The sequence below is a fragment of the Podarcis cretensis genome (assembly GCF_951804945.1).
Source record: "Podarcis cretensis genome assembly, chromosome: 6".
NCBI lineage: Eukaryota > Metazoa > Chordata > Lepidosauria > Squamata > Lacertidae > Podarcis > Podarcis cretensis.
Genome location: NC_137175.1, coordinates 4,226,304 through 4,244,125, shown reverse-complemented (window position 1 = coordinate 4,244,125; position 17,822 = coordinate 4,226,304). Strand labels below are relative to the sequence as shown.

Sequence of the window (17,822 nt, the reverse complement as noted above, 5' to 3'; positions counted from 1 at the left end):
ATTACAACAGAAAACTCCAAACGGAAAAACGTGCTGAAGCAAACGCAGCAGCAGACCCTGTTATAGATCTCTCTCATGCTTGTTTTTCTCACATCCATGTGTGTAGCGCTGCATTTTACGAACCAAGTGCCTCTGAGAGTTCCCGGAGTGCCGAAATGCTGGAAAGCATAGCACGGGATTTCAGGAAGCTTCCTCCCCAGACAAGCCTGCTATTGTTCGGGACTTCCCTTCCGCTCACCATGGCAACAAGTAGAGGACGGCGAGGCTGCTTCCTGCCAAGGCAACCATGAAGACGTAGACCAGGAAGTTGTGGGTCACGACCGTGATAACAATGAGAGACGGGATGATCAGCTGCAGCAGACAAGGTGAGCAGGAGGAGGAGAGGAAAGAAAGAGGAAAAAGAGCCACCTCATCGACAAATAGTAGCCAGGATGGCTACCTGATCTACCTACGCTGTCAGAGATGGGATACACCTGGATGCCAGTTGTGGGAAATCACAAGTAGGGAGAGTTGTTCTTGCATTCAGGCTTGCGGGATTCCTGCGATGGCCTGGGAATCTGATTCAGAATCTGAACCTGAGGAATCCCAGCCTGCACAGGAGTCCCTGCCTCCAGGGCCGGCTGAGCCGGGGCAGGGCCTTGAATCTGAAGGGCCTGCACCTGTGCTGGATCCTCAGGAGCAAACACCAGATGTATCCACTCTGGCTCTGGAGGTGATGGAGGACCCATTGCCTACAGGTGCGCCTCTCCCAGCCCCGTCAGGGGAAGGTGAGTCTCCCCCTGGGTCCAGTAACCCTCCAGCCTCTCCTGAGCTGCAGAGGCTCAGGGCAGAGAGGCGGAGGGAACTAAGTTCCCACAGGAGGAGTGCTCGCCCTAAGGCCAGGAGAGGCGAGTCACCTGTGGACCGGGGCCGCCCCTGGCCTCAGAGGAGATAAAGGCCAGTCAGCCCGGTCCCAGGTTGCGGGAGCAACGACGTTGGAAACCTGTTTCTGCCAGCACCCAGACCTGTTTTTCCAGAGTTCCCGACCACGCCTGGCTTCTTGCTTTGGACCCCGCTTCGCCCTTGGTGGACAGTCTCCAGACCCTCGGCCCAGGACCGGACTCTGACCACACCTCACGGTAACACACCCCCCCCCCCCCGGGACCAGCACAATTCCTATGGGGGTCTTGTCACAGAAGCATGCCAGTCCGTAATCACACAATTCAAAGATGGGGTGAACTCTTTATTAACAAAAATTCAACCTCCACAGACTTGGTGGGATGTCAGGCCTAATGAGCACAGCAGCTCGTTCCTGCTGGTTTTCCTCCATCAGTTGCCAAGACGGATAGCCCTCACTTCCTCACAGCCATCTAAGTCCCCTCCTCTCCAGGGCTTTCCCCAAGCAATCGGAGACCGTGCCTGCGTGCAGACAACCTCTCCTCCGCCCTTTTCATGCCTCTTCTGGTTCTGGGAGACAAGCAGGGAGAGGAGCTGGTCGCAGAAGGAGAGGAAGACACCCTTGACTCTTCACCAGCCGGACTCATTCCTGCCTCTTGGCCTCCCTCTCCTGCTTTAGCTTCTGCCTCTGATTCTGTTTAAATTTTTTTTAACATAATTTTTATTGAGTTTTCCAAAATTACATTTCGCATAAATTACATAAACTTCCTAACTACCATGTTACTCAAAGTGAGTATCGACCTCCTTCCCTCCCTCTTTCTGACTTCCCCAACTTTTTTATCAAATCATTCGCATTTCTATAACCGCTTCTTTACTAAATATTATCTTTATCATTCACCCTCTTATATGTAAATTAGGTCCTTAATTTCACATTACAAAACATTTCATCTTCAAGCTGCAAACGTTTTCAAATATTTACAATTTTCTTTCAAATAAATTATAAATTTGCTCCAGTCCTTAAGAAACCATCGCGCCGGTTTCTTATCTTTCCTGTTAACTTTGCCAATTCGATATATTCTACCATCTTTATCTGCCAGTCTTCGAGGGTGGGGAGTTCTTGCTGCTTCCATCTTTGGGCCATCAAAATTCTTGCAGCCGTTGTGGCATACATAAACAAATTTACATGGTTTTTTTTTAAATTTCCTCGTCAATTAACCCCAATAAAAAGGCTTCTGTTTTTTTACCGAAATTATACTTAAACACCTTTTTTAATTCATTATATATGATATCCCAGAAGGCCTTCACCCTTGTACAGGACCACCACATATGGAGAAAAGTCCCTTCCTTCTCCTTGCATTTCCAGCAAAGTTTATCATGAGACCTGTACATTTTGTCTGCCTCTGATTCTGGACTGCTCTCTGCCACTGACTCCCCCAGCTCACTGAGCCCTGTTACTTCTTCAGCTTCTGACACATCCTCTTCCCAGTCTACTCCTTCTCCCTCTGGCCACTCATGGTCATCCCACTGCCAGTCCCTGGGCTCTGAGCCTTCTTCCCTTGGTGGTTCTCCACCTGGTTCCTCCCACCAATCCTCTGTGTCCAACCAGCCCATGTCAGGCATCTGGTTTGCCACCAAGAGAAGAAGTTGCTGTGCTAGATGCGCCATTGGCCTGATCCTGCATTGCACTTCTTATGGAGTTGGAAGGAATCCCACGGGTCGTCTAGTCCAACCCTCTGCAGTGCAGGAATCTCAAGACACAGTCCCCCATCCAATTTGAAACCATATCTGACTCTGCTTAGCTTTGCAAACACTCTAGCAGCTTTATTGCTGCACCACCAGGAGGACTTAGACCAGCTTTCCTCAACCTGTGGCCTTCCAGGTGTTTTGGACTACATCTCCCAGCATGCACTGGCTGGGGCAGATGGGAGATGTAGTCCAAAACATCTGGATGGCCACAGGTTGAGGAAGGCTGTCTTAGACAGTATTTTTGCGGCCCTCCAGCGCTCTTCCCCTTCCCTGCTGCAATAAGTTCAGCTCCCAAAGCCTTGCAATCTCCGGTATCCTTTTCCCGTTCCAGCCAGGAGGTTAGACAGATTTCCACCCTCTCAACAGCTTGGCCAGAAACCTTCCGTTCTGTCGCAGGAATGGAACAGGCAATTTGGCCGGCTGCTCCTCCATTTGGCCACAGGCAGTGGCAGCCTCAAAATCTCGGCGCACAGACTCCTCTGGCCATTCCTCCCTGTTCTGCAAATCCTGCTCCTGCGCCAGCCTGTCTTTGCAAGGCTTCATATTTAGGCCAGCCAGGGGGCAATGGAACGACTTCTTCACAGCCACTGTTCGCTGTGGGCCTGTTGCAAAACTACCTGTCCAGTGCCAGATTTAGGATGAAACAGGTGGTTCACTTGCATAGGGTACTGAGCCAATAGGGCTCAAAATGATAATAATAATAATAATAATAATAATAATAATAATAATAATAATAATTTATTATTTATACCCCGCCCATCTGGCTGAGTTTCCCCCGCCACTCTGGGCGGCTCCCAATCGAGTGTTAAAAACAGTACAGCATTAAATAAAAACTTCCTGAAACAGGGCTGCCTTCAGATGTCTTTTAAATATAAGATAGCTGCTTATTTCCTTCACATCTGATGGGAGGGCGTTCCACAGGGCAGGTGCCACTACCAAGAAGGCCCTCTGTCTGGTTCCCTGTAACCTCACTGGTTCCCTGTAACCTCACTTCTCACAATGAGTGAACCACCAGAAGGCCCTCAGCGCTGGATCTCAGCGTCTGGGCAGAATGATGGGGTGGAGATGCTCCTTCAGGTATACTACTACTACTACTACTACTACTAATAATAATAATAATAATGCACTTTACGTGGAGTGCATCACTTTAAAGGTGACCCAGAAACTACATCTAATCTAGAACGCGGCAGCTAGAATGGTGACTGGGAGCGGCCGCCGAGACCACATAACACCGGTCCTGAGAGATCTGCATTGGTTCCCAGTACGTTTCCGAGCACAATTCAAAGTATTGGTGCTGACCTTGAAAGCCCTAAACAGCCTCGGTCCAGTATTCCTGGTGGAGCGTCTCCATCCCCATCGTTCTGCCCCGACACTGAGGTCCAGCTCCAAGGGCCTTCTGGCGGTTCCCTCACTGTAAGAAGCCAAGTTACAGAGAACCAGGCAGAGGGCCTTCTCGGTAGTGGCGCCCGCACTGTGGAACGCCCTCCCATCAGATGTCAGGGAAATGAACAACTACCTGACTTTTAGAAAACTACCTGACTTTCAGAAAACATCTGAAGGCAGCCCTGTTTAGGGAAGCTTTTAATGACTGATGCTTTAATGTGTTTTTAATATTTTGTTGAAAGCCGCCCAGATGGGCGAGGTATAAATAAATAAATAAATAAATAAATAAATAAATAAATTATTATTATTATTATTATTATTATTATTATTTATTATTAGTCTCAGCCATTCCACAGCCTGATCTACAGCTTTACTTGTAGGTCTCATTTGTTACCCCTCTGGAATTTGGCATATATATTTTTCCAACCTGTCCCTGACGGTTTTCTATAGCCAGTTGGCTCTTAACATTATATTAGGCGATATACAGTGTTTAAGGCTCACCTCTGCAGTCACAGTGCAGCCTTGGACCAATATCTCTCTTTTGGAAATGCGTAATCTCCCTGACACTCTCTCTCTCTCTCTCTCTCTCTCTCTCTCTCTCTCGGCACATCATAGATGTGTCAGGTGCTTTTCGCTGACATAGTACTTTTAAGTACTTAGTACTTTTAATTTGCAGGGTAGAAAAATTTCAGAGATGCTCCAATCCTGCTCTCTCCTGGCACAATGCCTGGTGGAGAAAAGGGCATCATCCAAGGTTTTTTTCTCCACATCACAGGTTTGTTACATTACTGGAAAATTTATTTGGCTTGTTAGTCACTTATAGAAAAGTGTAAAAGGGGGGGGGGGCGAGTCTCTAAGCAACTTTTAAAAAGAGAGCATAAAGTATATAATAAAAACAGATAATAAACTTCAGGAAAACAATTATGAAACTTATGAAACAGACCCAGAAACAGCGGAAAACTTCAGCAGCAGGAAACATCTTATCAACAAACAACAGAACAGTTGACTTAATCCAGGGGTACGCAACCTAATGCCCAGGGGCCGGATGCGGCCCAATCGCCTTCTCAATCCGGCCCGCGGACGGTCCAGGAATCAGCATGTTTTTACATGAGTAGAATGTGTCCTTTTATTTAAAATGCATCTCTGGGTTATTTGTGGGGCAGTGGCGTAGCGTGGGGGGTGCAGGGGGGGCCGGCCGCACCGGGCGCAACTTCTGGGGTTAGGGCAAATCCACGGGTTAGGGGGCGCAAATCCATGGGTTAGGGGGCGCAAATCCACGGGTTAGGGGGCGCAAATTACTTGCCTTGCCCCGGGTGCTGACAACCCACGCTACGCCACTGTTGTGGGGCATAGGAATTCATTCATTCCCCTCCCCCCCCCAAAATATGGTCTAAGGGACAGTGGACCGGCCCCCTGCTGAAAAAGTTTGCTGACCTCTGACTCAATCTGTCCAGTGCCTTCTTGGTGGTGGCACCTGCCCTGTGGAACGCCCTCCCACCAGATGTCAAAGAGAAGAACAACTACCAGACTTTTAGAAGACATCTGAAGGCAGCCCTGTTTAGGGGAGCTTTTAATGTTTAACAGACTACTGTATTTTGATACTTTGTTGGAAGCCTCCCAGAGTTGCTGGGGAAACCCAGCCAGATGGGTGGGGTATAAATAATAAATTATTATTATTATTATTATTATTATTATTATTATTATTAATCATTATTATTAAAGATGTCAATGACGGAGCCAGGCAGGCTTCCCTGGGGAGAGCATGCCACGAGCAGGAAGCCATGGCTAAAACGGTTCCTTTTCCTTGTCAATTGCAACTGAAAAAGGCAAAATGCAGACAAGTCATTGAGAACAGGTCTTGTGATGGACACTCACCGAGAGGCCTATGAAGACAGCCATCTTCTTCCCAAACCTTACCAGGAACCACTGCCAGACAGGGATGGAGAGGCAGGCGACCACCTGGAGGCGGAGAGGGGAGAGGAAACTCAACACCCCGTATGACCCAGAGCTCTTTGGCACAACAAAAAAGGAATGGCAAGACAAACTGTTAGAGTATATTGAACTGGCCAGATTAACAGAGGCAGCTAGAGATCACACTAGACAAGAGTTTCAAAAAGCAGGGGGGAAATGCAGAGAATACTTCACAAATCAATGCCCTAAAATACATACCTGGACTTGTCTTGATTAATGTCTGCAGGAGACTTTGTGGATATTTAAGTTATAATTAGAAAAATCTTAATTATTATTCATAAAGGAAACAGCTTATAAGAAGTAAATAATGAGGGCAGATACAGGAAGGAAGGATAAAAGGAAGTATTTTATTTGGTTGTTTGTATTGTTGTATGTTATGCTTATTGTATGTTATGTTCAACTAAGCTGTTGGATTAAGCTAAAATTGCGAAACTGACCGGAAGGCTCAGGAACCAAGAAAACAAAAACTTCAAGAAAGGGGGGGGGATTATAATTTATTTAAGAGACCACTGTAAGCAGACGAAAACATTAGCAGGATTTTAATCTCACTTGTAACGTAACAAATGCTGTGGATAATATAGATAGATATAAAATATAGATTTGATATAATATGCAGTTGAAAACATTGACATTAGGACGGAGGGGATGGGGGGAGGTCTCGAGATTCAGAGAAATCTCTCTATAGTGGTACCCCAGTTGTGGAATATAACCTGTTCTGGAAGACCATTCGACATCCGAAACATTTGACAACCGTGGCTCAAAGGGCGGTCTGCAAAGTCAATGCAGAAAATGGGGGGGAAACGCAGCCGTTTGACTTCTGAAATGTAAGCATTTACATCTGCGTTTTCAGCATTCAAAAACCAAAATGTTCGGCTTCCAAGATGCTCGAAAACCAAGATACCACTGTATATGGAAATGTGTTTGGTTTTGTTATAAATTTATATTTGAAAAATCAAATAAAAATGATTTTTAAAAAAAGGTCAGGCAATACATACCAGCATGATGAGCACCAGATGCTGGAAGCTGCCAGGCAGTCCAGCTGCATGAGTGCAGAAGAAGGCAAAGATTCCCTGGGCAAGCTGTGGGTGGAAACGGAAGAGCCTCAGAGAGCATTCGGGCACTGAACGGGCGAGTGTGGCATGCCACTCCCTGCTAAACCATTGCTTCCATTTTTATCTTCAGTGACCGTCAAGGAGGCTGTTTTCAGAATGAAAATCAGTGGTGGGGAAACACCACCTTGCCAGGTTCTTTTGGTCAAGCCACGCTCACCTGCCCTTACCTGGGGCAGGTAAAGATACACCTGGACTGAAAGTGCGTTTTGCACATGCTGCCAATCAGTGGCACCTGCAAAGCAGGGTGCACCTGTGTGCTGGGCACCAGGCTTTGCAAGCTGGCAACGGACCGTGCAAATAATTCAAGGAAGGTTAAAAGGTAAAGGTAAAGGGACCCCTGACCATTAGGTCCAGTTGTGACCGACTCTGGGGTTGCGGTGCTCATCTTGCTTTACTGGCCGAGAGAGCCGGAGTACAGCTTCCAGGTCATGTGGCCAGCAGGACTAAGCCGCTTCTGGCGAACCAGAGCAGCGCACGGAAACGCCGTTGTTCTCCTTGACATCTGGTTGAAGCCAATGCAGGTCTTTCAAGACCGGTGTTATGTGGTCTCGGCGGCCACTCCCAGTCACCAGTCTAGCTGCTGCATTCTGGATTAGTTGTAGTTTCTGGATCACCTTCAAAGGTAAAAGGACCCCTGACCATTAGGTCCAGTCGTGACCGACTCTGGGGTTGCGGCGCTCATCTTGCTTTACTGGCCAAGGGAGCCGGCGTGCAGTTTCCGGTTCACGTGGCCAGCATGACTAAGCCGCTTCTGGCAAACGAGAGCAGTGCACAGAAATGCTGTTTACCTTCCCGCTGGAGTGGTACCTGTTTATCTACTTGCACTTTGACCTGCTTTCAAACTGCTAGGTTGGCAGGAGCAGGGAGTGAGCAACAGGAGCTCACCCCGTCGTGGGGATTCGAACCGCCGACCTTCTGATCGGCAAGCCCTAGGCTCTGTGGTTTAACCCACAGCACCACCCGTGTCCCAACCTTCAAAGGTAGCCCCTGCTAAATTATGGAACTCTCACCCACAGGAGGTAGCCACCAATTTGGATGGCTTTAAAAGAGGGTTGGTCAAATTCATGGAGGAGAAGAGGGCTACCAATGGCTATCAGCCATACGTTTCCGTGCGCTCTGGTTTCCGTCACGGAGTCTTGTTCCGCCAGAAGCGGTTTAGTCCTGCTGGCCACATGACCTGGAAAGGTGTCTGTGGACAAATGCCGGCTCCCTCGCCCTGAAAGCGAGATGAGCACTGCAAGCCCAGAGTTGCCTTTGACTGGACTTAACCATCCATGTGTCCTTCGCCTTCGCCTTACTAGCCATTATGGCTCAGCTCTGCCTCCAGAGACAAAGACAGCTGCTGAACACCACAGGAAGGAAGAGGGATCTTGCACTCAGATCCCGCTTGCCAGTTTCCCATAGTGGGGATCTGGTTGGCCAAAGTGAGAACAGGATGCTGGACTAGATGGGAGCTGGCCTGATCCAGAGCACTCTTCTTAACATCCTTACCAGGTTGGGGAAAAGCTGAGCTTAACCCAGCATTGTCCACTCAGTGAACAGGGACGGAAGGAGCAAAGGGCTTTCCCGTCCCTTGCTATGGACTCCGTTAACTGGAGATGCCATCGATCAAACCTTCAGCAAGCCAAGCAGGTGCTCTACAGAACTGCCTTTCCTGGTCTGCCCCGCAGAGGACCTTAAGGTCCATGAATAATCATAGTTTAGAGGTCGCGGGCCCTAAGGAAGTCAGACTATCCTCCACCAGGGCCAGGGCCTTCTCAGTGGTGGCTCCAACCTGCTAGAATGCTCTGTCCCATGAGACCAGGGCCCTGCAGGATTTAACTTCCTTCCTCAGGGCCTGTAAGGCAGAGCTATTCTGCCTCGCTTTCAACTTGAACTTAGCCTGATCTTTTATTCCCCTTCCTTCCCTCCCCCTTCCCTTTTTATGAAGATTAGCCGCTCTGGGATCCCACAGCTAATTCTCTCCTGGTCTCCTCACTGGCCCAAATAGGACTAATTTAACCAGCTAGCCCTGATGATCATCTAATGTTTATTGGATGGGTTTCCCCCCCTAAACTGATTTTTGAATTCTTAATTTATTGTTATTCATGTTTTATACTGTATTTTATGCTGTTTTTTGTTGCATCAATTAAGTGTTTTAAATTTGTTGTTAGCTGCCCTGAGCCCAGTTTTCTGAACCGGGTAGGGCGGGGTATAAATAAAAAATTATTATTTATTATTATTACTGCTGAGCTATGGCCAATCCAGCAAATTCAGTGTACCGCTGAGCAATTGTGTCCCGCTTCCGCCTCAGGAAAGCCCTGTTACCCAGCTATGGTAGGGCCTGCTGTTACCTGGAAGGCTAGCGATGCCAGCAAGAAACCTGCAAGAAGCCGGGTGTAGGAGCTGTGGCTTAGGACGGCCCGCAGACTGGCAAAGAATGGGAGTCTGGTCTTCCCCAAAGGGGTGTATTGTCCTGGCAAAAATAAAAAAAAGAGGGAAGAAAGGAACAGTAACATGGATTTATTTCTGCCATTTCTGAATTGCCTTTCTGCACCAGAATGCCCAAGGCAAACGTATGATGTAATAGAAGGGGAGCAGGTTAGCATTAACTTCCTTTAGACTTTCCTTTCGCAAACCAAGTTGATGGCAAAATTAACTGAGAAGCTCAGAAACCAAGAGGGCAAGAACTTTAAAAAAAAAGAATGGGAAAAGTTTATAATTTACTTATAAGTAAGTAGGTTAAAACATTAGCAGGATTTTAACAACACTTATGATGTAGTGGAAAGAATGGATAATTTGGAAGGACAAAAATTTGGACATATTGATGATGTTGTTGTTTAGTCGTGTCTGACTCTTCGTGACCCCATGGACCAGAGCACGCCAGGCACTCCTGTCTTCCACTGCCTCCCACAGTTTGGTCAAACTCATGCTGGACTGCAAGAAGATCAAACCTCTCCATTCTTAAGGAAATCAGCCCTGAGTGCTCACTGGAAGGACAGATCCTGAAGCTGAGGCTCCAAGACTTTGGCCACCACATGAGAAGAGAAGACTCCCTGGAAAAGACCCTGATGTTGGGAAAGATGGAGGGCACAAGGAGAAGGGGACGATGGAGGACGAGATGGTGGGACAGTGTTCTCGAAGCTACCAACATGAGACTGACCAAACTGCGGGAGGCAGTGGAAGACAAGAGTGCCTGGCGTGCTCTGGTCCAGGGGGTCACGAAGAGTCGGGCACGACTAAACGACTAAACAACAATGCATTTCTTTGTTCACAGGGTGTTTCCAGACAGGATCTTAATATTGCAAGCAGGCAATTCAGAAGATGCAAATGGGTGATTGGCAACACACTGGGTGTGTTTTTAACTTTTTCAGAAGGGAAGATGGGTCTTGTTTTGGACTTTGCAAAGAATCTTGCATGCATAAGCCGCAGCCATCCCACGATAAGCATCTGTACCCTGGATGTTGTGACCAGGCCCAGGGCTGAACCTTCAAGAAAAGTCACATTGAGCGCCAAATACATGAAATAGTTATACATTTACCTGGCTGCTCTTTCACTCCCAAGAAAAGGACCAAACAGGAAAGGAAATAAAGAGAGCCAAGAACCAGGGAGGCGACAACATACGCCGTGCGCTGAAAGGGAAACGGAGAAAACCATTTACTGGCCAAGTGCAAAATCACAGCCAGTCAAAATCTGATGGCTTGTTCTCTGGCGCAATGCATGCATATTCCACTCAGAGTAAACCCATTGAAGGGACTGGACCTAAGTTAGTCGTGTTTGTTCATTTAGGGAAGTTTTTAATGTTTTAAATTCTATTGTGCTTTTAATTTTGTTGGGAGCCGCCCAGAGTAGTATGGAAATATTAAGGATTGTAGGAAAGCATACAGTGGTACCTCGGTTTAAGAACAGCCCTGTTCACAAACTATTTGGTTAACGAACTACGCAAAACTGGAAGTAGTGTCCTGGTTTTCGAACTTTACCTTGGTCTAAGAACGGTTTCGGTTTACGAACGGACTTCCGGAGCGGATTAAGTTCATAAACCGAGGTACCGCTGTATATTGAATAAGTATTAGCCTTCCTTCACTCACACTAGTAAGTGATGTAGCAGAGAAGATTCCCCTCAATATAGTTGCAGGTTCATTTGAATCTCTTCGTTAAGTTTATTCCTGGTGTCCCCTTTTGTCTTTCTGAGCAAAGTAACAAAAGATTTATTCACAAAAGTGTCTTTCTGAGCAAAGTAACAAAAGATTTATTCACATTTCACTTCGCAATATGATTCCCAGAAGGCAGGCTTTTCTTAATAGTTACCCAAGAATCTGCGGGTTCATCTGATAAGGAGACTGAACTCATGTGCTGCTGGCTGAGAGCCAGCAGACAGCAAAATTGCATTAAGGCAACAAAATGGTGGCAGAAGAGCAGCATGGCACCAAAAGAACGGCAACAAGACAGTATGGAGAAGACAGACGAACTGAGAACATGGCTTTGTGACGTGGCTCTTTTGTGGAGCCTGCCAGAGCCACGCTCATCTCCCAGGTCACATGCAGGGAGAGGAAGCTCCAGACCAGTCTAAGAGGAAGTTACACTGATTGGATGTCCCCCTGCCTGTGCCCACTCTAGGGGAATAAGGAATGCTGCATCTGACTGAACCAATGGATTACATCCCACAAGTGGCTGGGGAAACCCAGCCAGGCGGGCGGGATATAAATAATGAATTATTATTATTATTATTATTACTACTACTACTACTACTACTCCTGCCCACCTAGCAGTTTGAAAGCGCGTCAAAGTGCAAGTAGATAAATAGGTACTGCTCCGGTGGGAAGGAAAACGGCATTTCCGTGTGCTGCTCTGGTTTGCCAGAAGCGGCTTAGTCATGCTGGCCACATGACCCGGAAGCTGTACGCCGGCTCCCTCGGCCAATAAAGCGAGATGAGCGCCGCAACCCCAGAGCCAGCCATGACTGGACCTAATGGTCAGGGGTCCCTTTACCTTTTACTACTACAGCGGACACTTGGGTTGCCAACGTGAGCCATGTGGGAAGCACGTTCGCAACCCGCAGCGCTGCACGTGTGTACGAGCAAGTTGCAATTTGGTGCTTCTGTGCATGCACAAAGCACGATTTGGCACTTCTGCGCATGCGCAACTGCCAAAACCTGGAAGTAACCCATTCCGGTACTTCCAGGTTTCGGTGCATCCGTAACCCGAGGTACGATTGTACTACTATTATTAATGGAGCTAATCTGAATAGGGATGGCAGCATGGGGGAATGGAGCCTCCTCAAGGAAGGTTACGCTTGCTAGAACCCTGAACAGGAGCTCTGTTAGGCTGGGGCATGCTGCAACATTTTGTTGCAGCTCTTGCTTGCTCCATGTGGCTCCCAGTCCCATTTCAGCTCCCATGTGGCTGGTTGCCTACAGCCACCGAGGGCCATCCCAAGTCTTACCGCATTCTCCAGCACGTCCGGGAGCAGAGAGGTGTCGTTTTCTGCCAGGGTGCCATTCGCCACGTCGCACCTCTTCCTCATGCTGGCGTGGTGACTCCCGACGATTTGTCCCTGGATACCCGACCCCACCAGGGTGCTCAGCATCTCCACTCCCATCCCTGCCGAAAGCCATGGAAAAGTGGGAGAGGCGTGAGTAGAAAGGACTCGCAGCACAGCTCTAAACCAGGGTGGGGGGCGGCCCCCAAGCTCTTCTATCTGGCCCTCAGGACTCCACCCAGACCACACACCCTTCCCCTAGGCCAGACCCCTCACCATCCCCATCTCACACCCTCCTTGAGTGATATTTGCCTGGCCAGAAGGGGCCTGGATGGAGATCAGAATGGCGCCTGCAGATGTTTCTACAACTCTGGATTTTACATGGCTGGAAACTAGCCTATGGTTACCAGACATCCCTGACAAAATCCGTCCCCAGAATGTCCCTGGATTTCATTTAAAGTCCCCAGATTTATATTTTAAGTGTTGTAGATTTATAATGAAGGAATGAAGTCTTAAGTCTTAAGTTAACCATATTTGCACATCAGTTTCTAATGCTGTGAGTGTCCTCTGTTTCAGAGGCTTCTACTCTGCAGCCTCCTATAGTTGTTTTAACTGCGAGTCTTTTAGTTCTTATGCTCTTGCAGTTGTTTTAACTGAGTGTTTTTGTTTGTTTTTAGTTCTTAACTGTTTTAATTATCAGTTTTTATCCATCCATTATCCGTGTTTAATCTTGTATTTTATTCAGATGTTTTATCCTATGCTTGTTTCTTTGTCCTTATTTGCTCTAACAATTATCTGTTAAAAAAATCCTAACTGCTATTTTATTTATATGTTTTTTTATCCTGGTCTGCGACCGTAATAAAGTTCATTCATGAGGGAATGAATGTTGCGTGATTGGTTCAACGGCACAAGGCACATCATATGGGGACTTCCGGCGAGGCAAAATGGCAGACGTCATGGCAGCGAGCAGCTCCTGAGGCCAGCCAGAGCCAACTGCGCTACCAGGCTGGCTCCGGGCTGCTGAAACTGTCACTGCCACTGCCAAAGAGGAACTGGGGATGCCCAGTGCGTCAACTGGGGATACCACTGAACACGCCCCCTGGCAACCCAAATCGAGCCGGGAGCGAGAATCATAGAATCATAGAATCATAGAGTTGGAAGAGACCACAAGGGCCATGGAGTCCAACCCCCTGCCAAGCAGGAAACACCATCAGAGCACTCCTGACATATGGTTGTCAAGCCTCTGCTTAAAGACCTCCAAAGAAGGAGACTCCACCACACTCCTTGGCAGCAAATTCCACTGTCAAACAGCTCTTACTGTCAGGAAGTTCTTCCTAATGTTTAGGTGGAATCTTCTTTCTTGTAGTTTGGAGCCATTGCTCCATGTCCGCTTCTCTGGAGCAGCAGAAAACAACCTTTCTCCCTCCTCTATGTGACATCCTTTTATATATTTGAACATGGCTATCATATCCCCCCTTAACCTCCTCTTCTCCAGGCTAAACATGCCCAGCTCCCTTAGCCGTTCCTCATAAGGCATCGTTTCCAGGCCTTTGACCATTTTGGTTGCCCTCCTCTGGACACGTTCCAGTTTGTCCGTGTCCTTCTTGAACTGTGGTGCCCAGAACTGGACACAGTACTCCAGGTGAGGTCTGACCAGAGCAGAATACAGTGGCACTATTACTTCCCTTGATCTAGATGCTATACTCCTATTGATGCAGCCCAGAATTGCATTGGCTTTTTTAGCTGCCGCGTCACACAGTTGGCTCATGTCAAGTTTGTGGTCAACCAAGACTCCTAGATCCTTTTCACATGTACTGCTCTCAAGAGAGTGCCTGGCCACCCACCTGACTGCCCAGCGGCGCTCCGGGGCCAGTAAAAATTCCGGAGCTGACACAGGGAGAAGGAGGAGAGGAGAAGGAAAAGGAAGAGAGAGAAAGAGGAAGGAGAGGAAGAGAGGGGAGCCCCGACTTTGCTGCACTGGTGCTCCCATTGAGGAGAGGTAGGAGAGCACCGGGAGGGCTAGGAGACGTGGTCAAGCCCAGGCCTGACCTGAGCCTACTCCACGCTGGCTAGCGCTCCAAGAGAGCAGGCCGGAGCCCAGAGGAAGGCCACGCAACAGAGGAGACCACAAAAGAGAAGATATTACTTCCTTTTTTAAAAAACTTTTTTTATAACATTTTTTTTCTCTTTTCAAAAAAAAGTGTCCCGGGATTTTTTGGGGAAAAAATCTGGTAACCTTAACCTAGCCTGCTTTACAAAAGGTGACGTCACATCTGTGACTCCACCCACTTTTGCCTACGGCCCCTCCCAGCACTGCTACGTGGCCCCTGGAAAGTTGCCCAGAAGCAAAAGTGGATCTCACATTGGAAGAGCTTCCCTACCCCTGGATTTAACTGATAAATAGTAGGCGTTGGTGGCTCCAGCTGTTATCTTGGTAGCAGGATGATCATGCCAACTACTGGGTACCACAAATATTTAGGATTTCGTCCAAAGTGGCATGCAACACAAGGGAACCGTCCCATAGACAGATAGTATGCAGGACCATCCTTAAAAAGGATGTGGACAAGCTGGAAGGTGTGCAGAGGAGAGTGACCAAGATGATCAAGGGTCTGGAAACCAAGCCTGATGAGGAATAGTTGAAGGAGACGGGTATGTTTAGCCTGGAAAAGAGGAGACTGAGAGGAGATATGAGAGCCAACTTCAAAGATCTGAAGGGCCGTCACATGGAAGATGGAACAAGCTTGAGGTCCAGCACCGATGGTCTTCTGCCGGTTCCCTCACTGCAAAAAGTGAGATTACAGGGAGCCAGGCAGAGGGCCTTCTTGGTGGTGGCACCCGCCCTGTGGAACACTCTCCCACCAGATCTCAAAGAGAACAACAACTACCAGACTCTTAGAAGACATCCGAAGGCAGCCCTGTTTAGGGAAGCTTTTAATGTTTAATAGACTATTGTATTTTAATATTCTGTTGGAAGCCGCCCAGAGTGGCTGGGGAAACCCAGCCAGATGGGCGGGGTATAAATAATAAATTATTATTATTATTCTGCCCTGGACGGTAGGATTCGAACCAATGGCTTCAAGTTTCAAGAAAGGAGGTTCCGACGAAACATCAAGAAGAACTTTCTGATGGCAAGAGCTGTTTGACAGTAGAACGGACTCCCTTGGAAGGTGGTGAATTCTCCTTCCTTGGAGGTTTCTAAGCAGAGTTTGGATGGGCATCTGTCATGGGTGCTTTAGCTGAGATTCCTGCATTGCAGGGGTTGGACTAGATGACCCTCAGGCCCCTTCCCACTCTAAGTTTCTATGATCCTATGAAATACCCTTGCACAGAAATGTTCCCTCTCCGTAAAATCCCCGTTAATTAATCAGTGTAATCTCCACCTTGTTACTGTCACACCAGGCCTCAGGCAACGACACCAGGGCAAGACAAATGAACTGATGGGGGGATTGGCAGAAATGACCGACAGAATCCGAGACCAGGGAAAAGAGTCGGCGGAAGAAGTTTAAAAACTATTTGCAGAAATATTGTAAAATTAATGAATGTTAGAATGAGGTTGGACAGAAATTAAGTGGTTTCCAGCTGTAATGTTTAAGAGATATGAAAAATAAGGTTTAGAAATAAGTAAAAACTAAATGGTGAGGATTTGCTGAACTAACAATTTCAATTGGAATACAAGAAAGGGAGGTATGAGGAGGTCTGGAAAATAAGTTAAAAGAAAATAAGTAACGGAAACTCTATGTGTTTTTCTTTCCTTTTTGGTTGTTTTTATTTTTTTATTTTTGTATCTTTTTTTTTTTTCATTGTATTGTTTCTGAAAACTTTAATAAATATTCTATAAAAAAAAAACTGATGGGGTAGCTCAGTTGGTAAACCATGAGACTCTTAATCTCAGGGTTGGGTGTTTGAGTCCCATGCTGGGCAAAAGATCCTTAAATTGCAGAGGGTTGGGCTAGACTGAGTATGGGTAGGCAAACTAAGGCCCGTGGGCCGGATCCAGCCCAATCGCCTTCTCAATCCGACCTGCGGACGGTCCGGGAATCAGCGTGTTTTTACATGAGTAGAATGTGTCCTTTTATTTAAAATGCATCTTGGGGTTATTTGTGTGGCATAGGAATTCGTTCATTATTATTTTTCAAAATATAGTCCGGCCCCCCACAAGGTCTGAGGGACAGTGGACCGGCCCCCTGCTGAAAAAGTTTGCTGACCCCTGTCTCTATCGTGGGTAGGCAAACTAAGACCCAGGGACCGGATCTGGCCCAATCGCCTTCTAAATCTGGCCCATGGATGGTCCGGGAGTCAGCATGTTTTTACATGAGTAGAATGTGTGCTTTTATTTAAAATGCATCACTGGGTTATTTGTGGGGCATAGGAATTCGTTCATTTTCACCCCCAAAATATAGTCCGGCCCCCCACAAGGTCTGAGGGACAGTGGACTGGCCCCCTGCTGAAAAAGTTTGCTGACCCCTGGGTTAGAGGGTCCTTGTTTCTCCATTCCAACTCTATGATTCCATTATTTTTTTCCAGACTAGGAAATCCCTGTAGAGCAGGCTCCCCAAACCTGGCCCCCCCGATGTTTTGGGACTACAGTTCCCATCATCCCTGACCACTGGTCCTGTTAGCTAGGGATGATGGGAGTTGTAGTCCCAAAACATCTGGAGGGCCGGGTTTGGAGGTGCCTGCTGTAGAGATTCACCGTCTCAGAAAACAAGGAAGCCAAGCACTGCATTTCCAGATCAATGGCAATCTGTGCCAAGAGACTTACTGTAGGCGGTCGCAGAGTCGCGGTCCATCTGACTCCCTCCTAGGAACATGGTCAGCGAGGAATAAGGGACGTGGTAGCACTAAAAGGAGGTAAAGGTAAAGGTAAAGGAGGGAATCGGTCAGGGTGGAAATAATAATAATAATTTATTATTTATTATTTATTTATACCCCACCCATCTGGGCAGCTTCCAACAAAACACTAAAATGCAATAACCTATTAAACATTAAAGCTTAATGTTCCACAGGGTGGGCGCCACTACCGAGAAGGCCCTCTGCCTGGTTCCCTGTAACCTCACTTCACACAATGAGGGAACCGCCAGAAGGCCCTCGGTGCTGGACCTCAGCGTCCGGGCAGAACGATGGGGGTGGAGACGCTCCTTCATGGTATAGTGGACTGAGGCCGTTTAGGGTTTTAAAGGTCAGCACCAACACTTTGAATTGTGCTCGGAAACGTACTGGGAGCCAATGAAGGTCTTTCAGGACTGGTGTTATGTGGTCCCAGTGGCCACTCCCTG

At 47.6% G+C, this 17,822-nt stretch overlaps 1 protein-coding gene across 5 annotated transcripts in view; it reads right to left on the bottom strand.

Annotated features, from left to right (window-relative positions):
• The window catches only part of LOC307217636 (sodium-dependent lysophosphatidylcholine symporter 1-B-like), a 40,234-nt gene that overhangs the window by 8,339 nt on the left and 14,073 nt on the right, over nt 1–17,822 (bottom strand). For 4 of the 5 annotated variants that reach the window (XM_079979257.1, XM_079979256.1, XM_079979260.1 and 1 more), the window contains exons 5-11: nt 17,309–17,387; nt 12,511–12,668; nt 10,609–10,699; nt 9,422–9,543; nt 6,972–7,055; nt 5,881–5,964; nt 239–351 (exon numbers count right to left, since the gene is read on the bottom strand). In XM_079979257.1, the coding sequence (XP_079835383.1) occupies nt 239–351; nt 5,881–5,964; nt 6,972–7,055; nt 9,422–9,543; nt 10,609–10,699; nt 12,511–12,668; nt 17,309–17,387 (731 nt within the window). The remainder of the gene's footprint in view (nt 1–238; nt 352–5,880; nt 5,965–6,971; nt 7,056–9,421; nt 9,544–10,608; nt 10,700–12,510; nt 12,669–17,308; nt 17,388–17,822) is intronic. The other variant, XM_079979258.1, reaches the window with a different exon arrangement.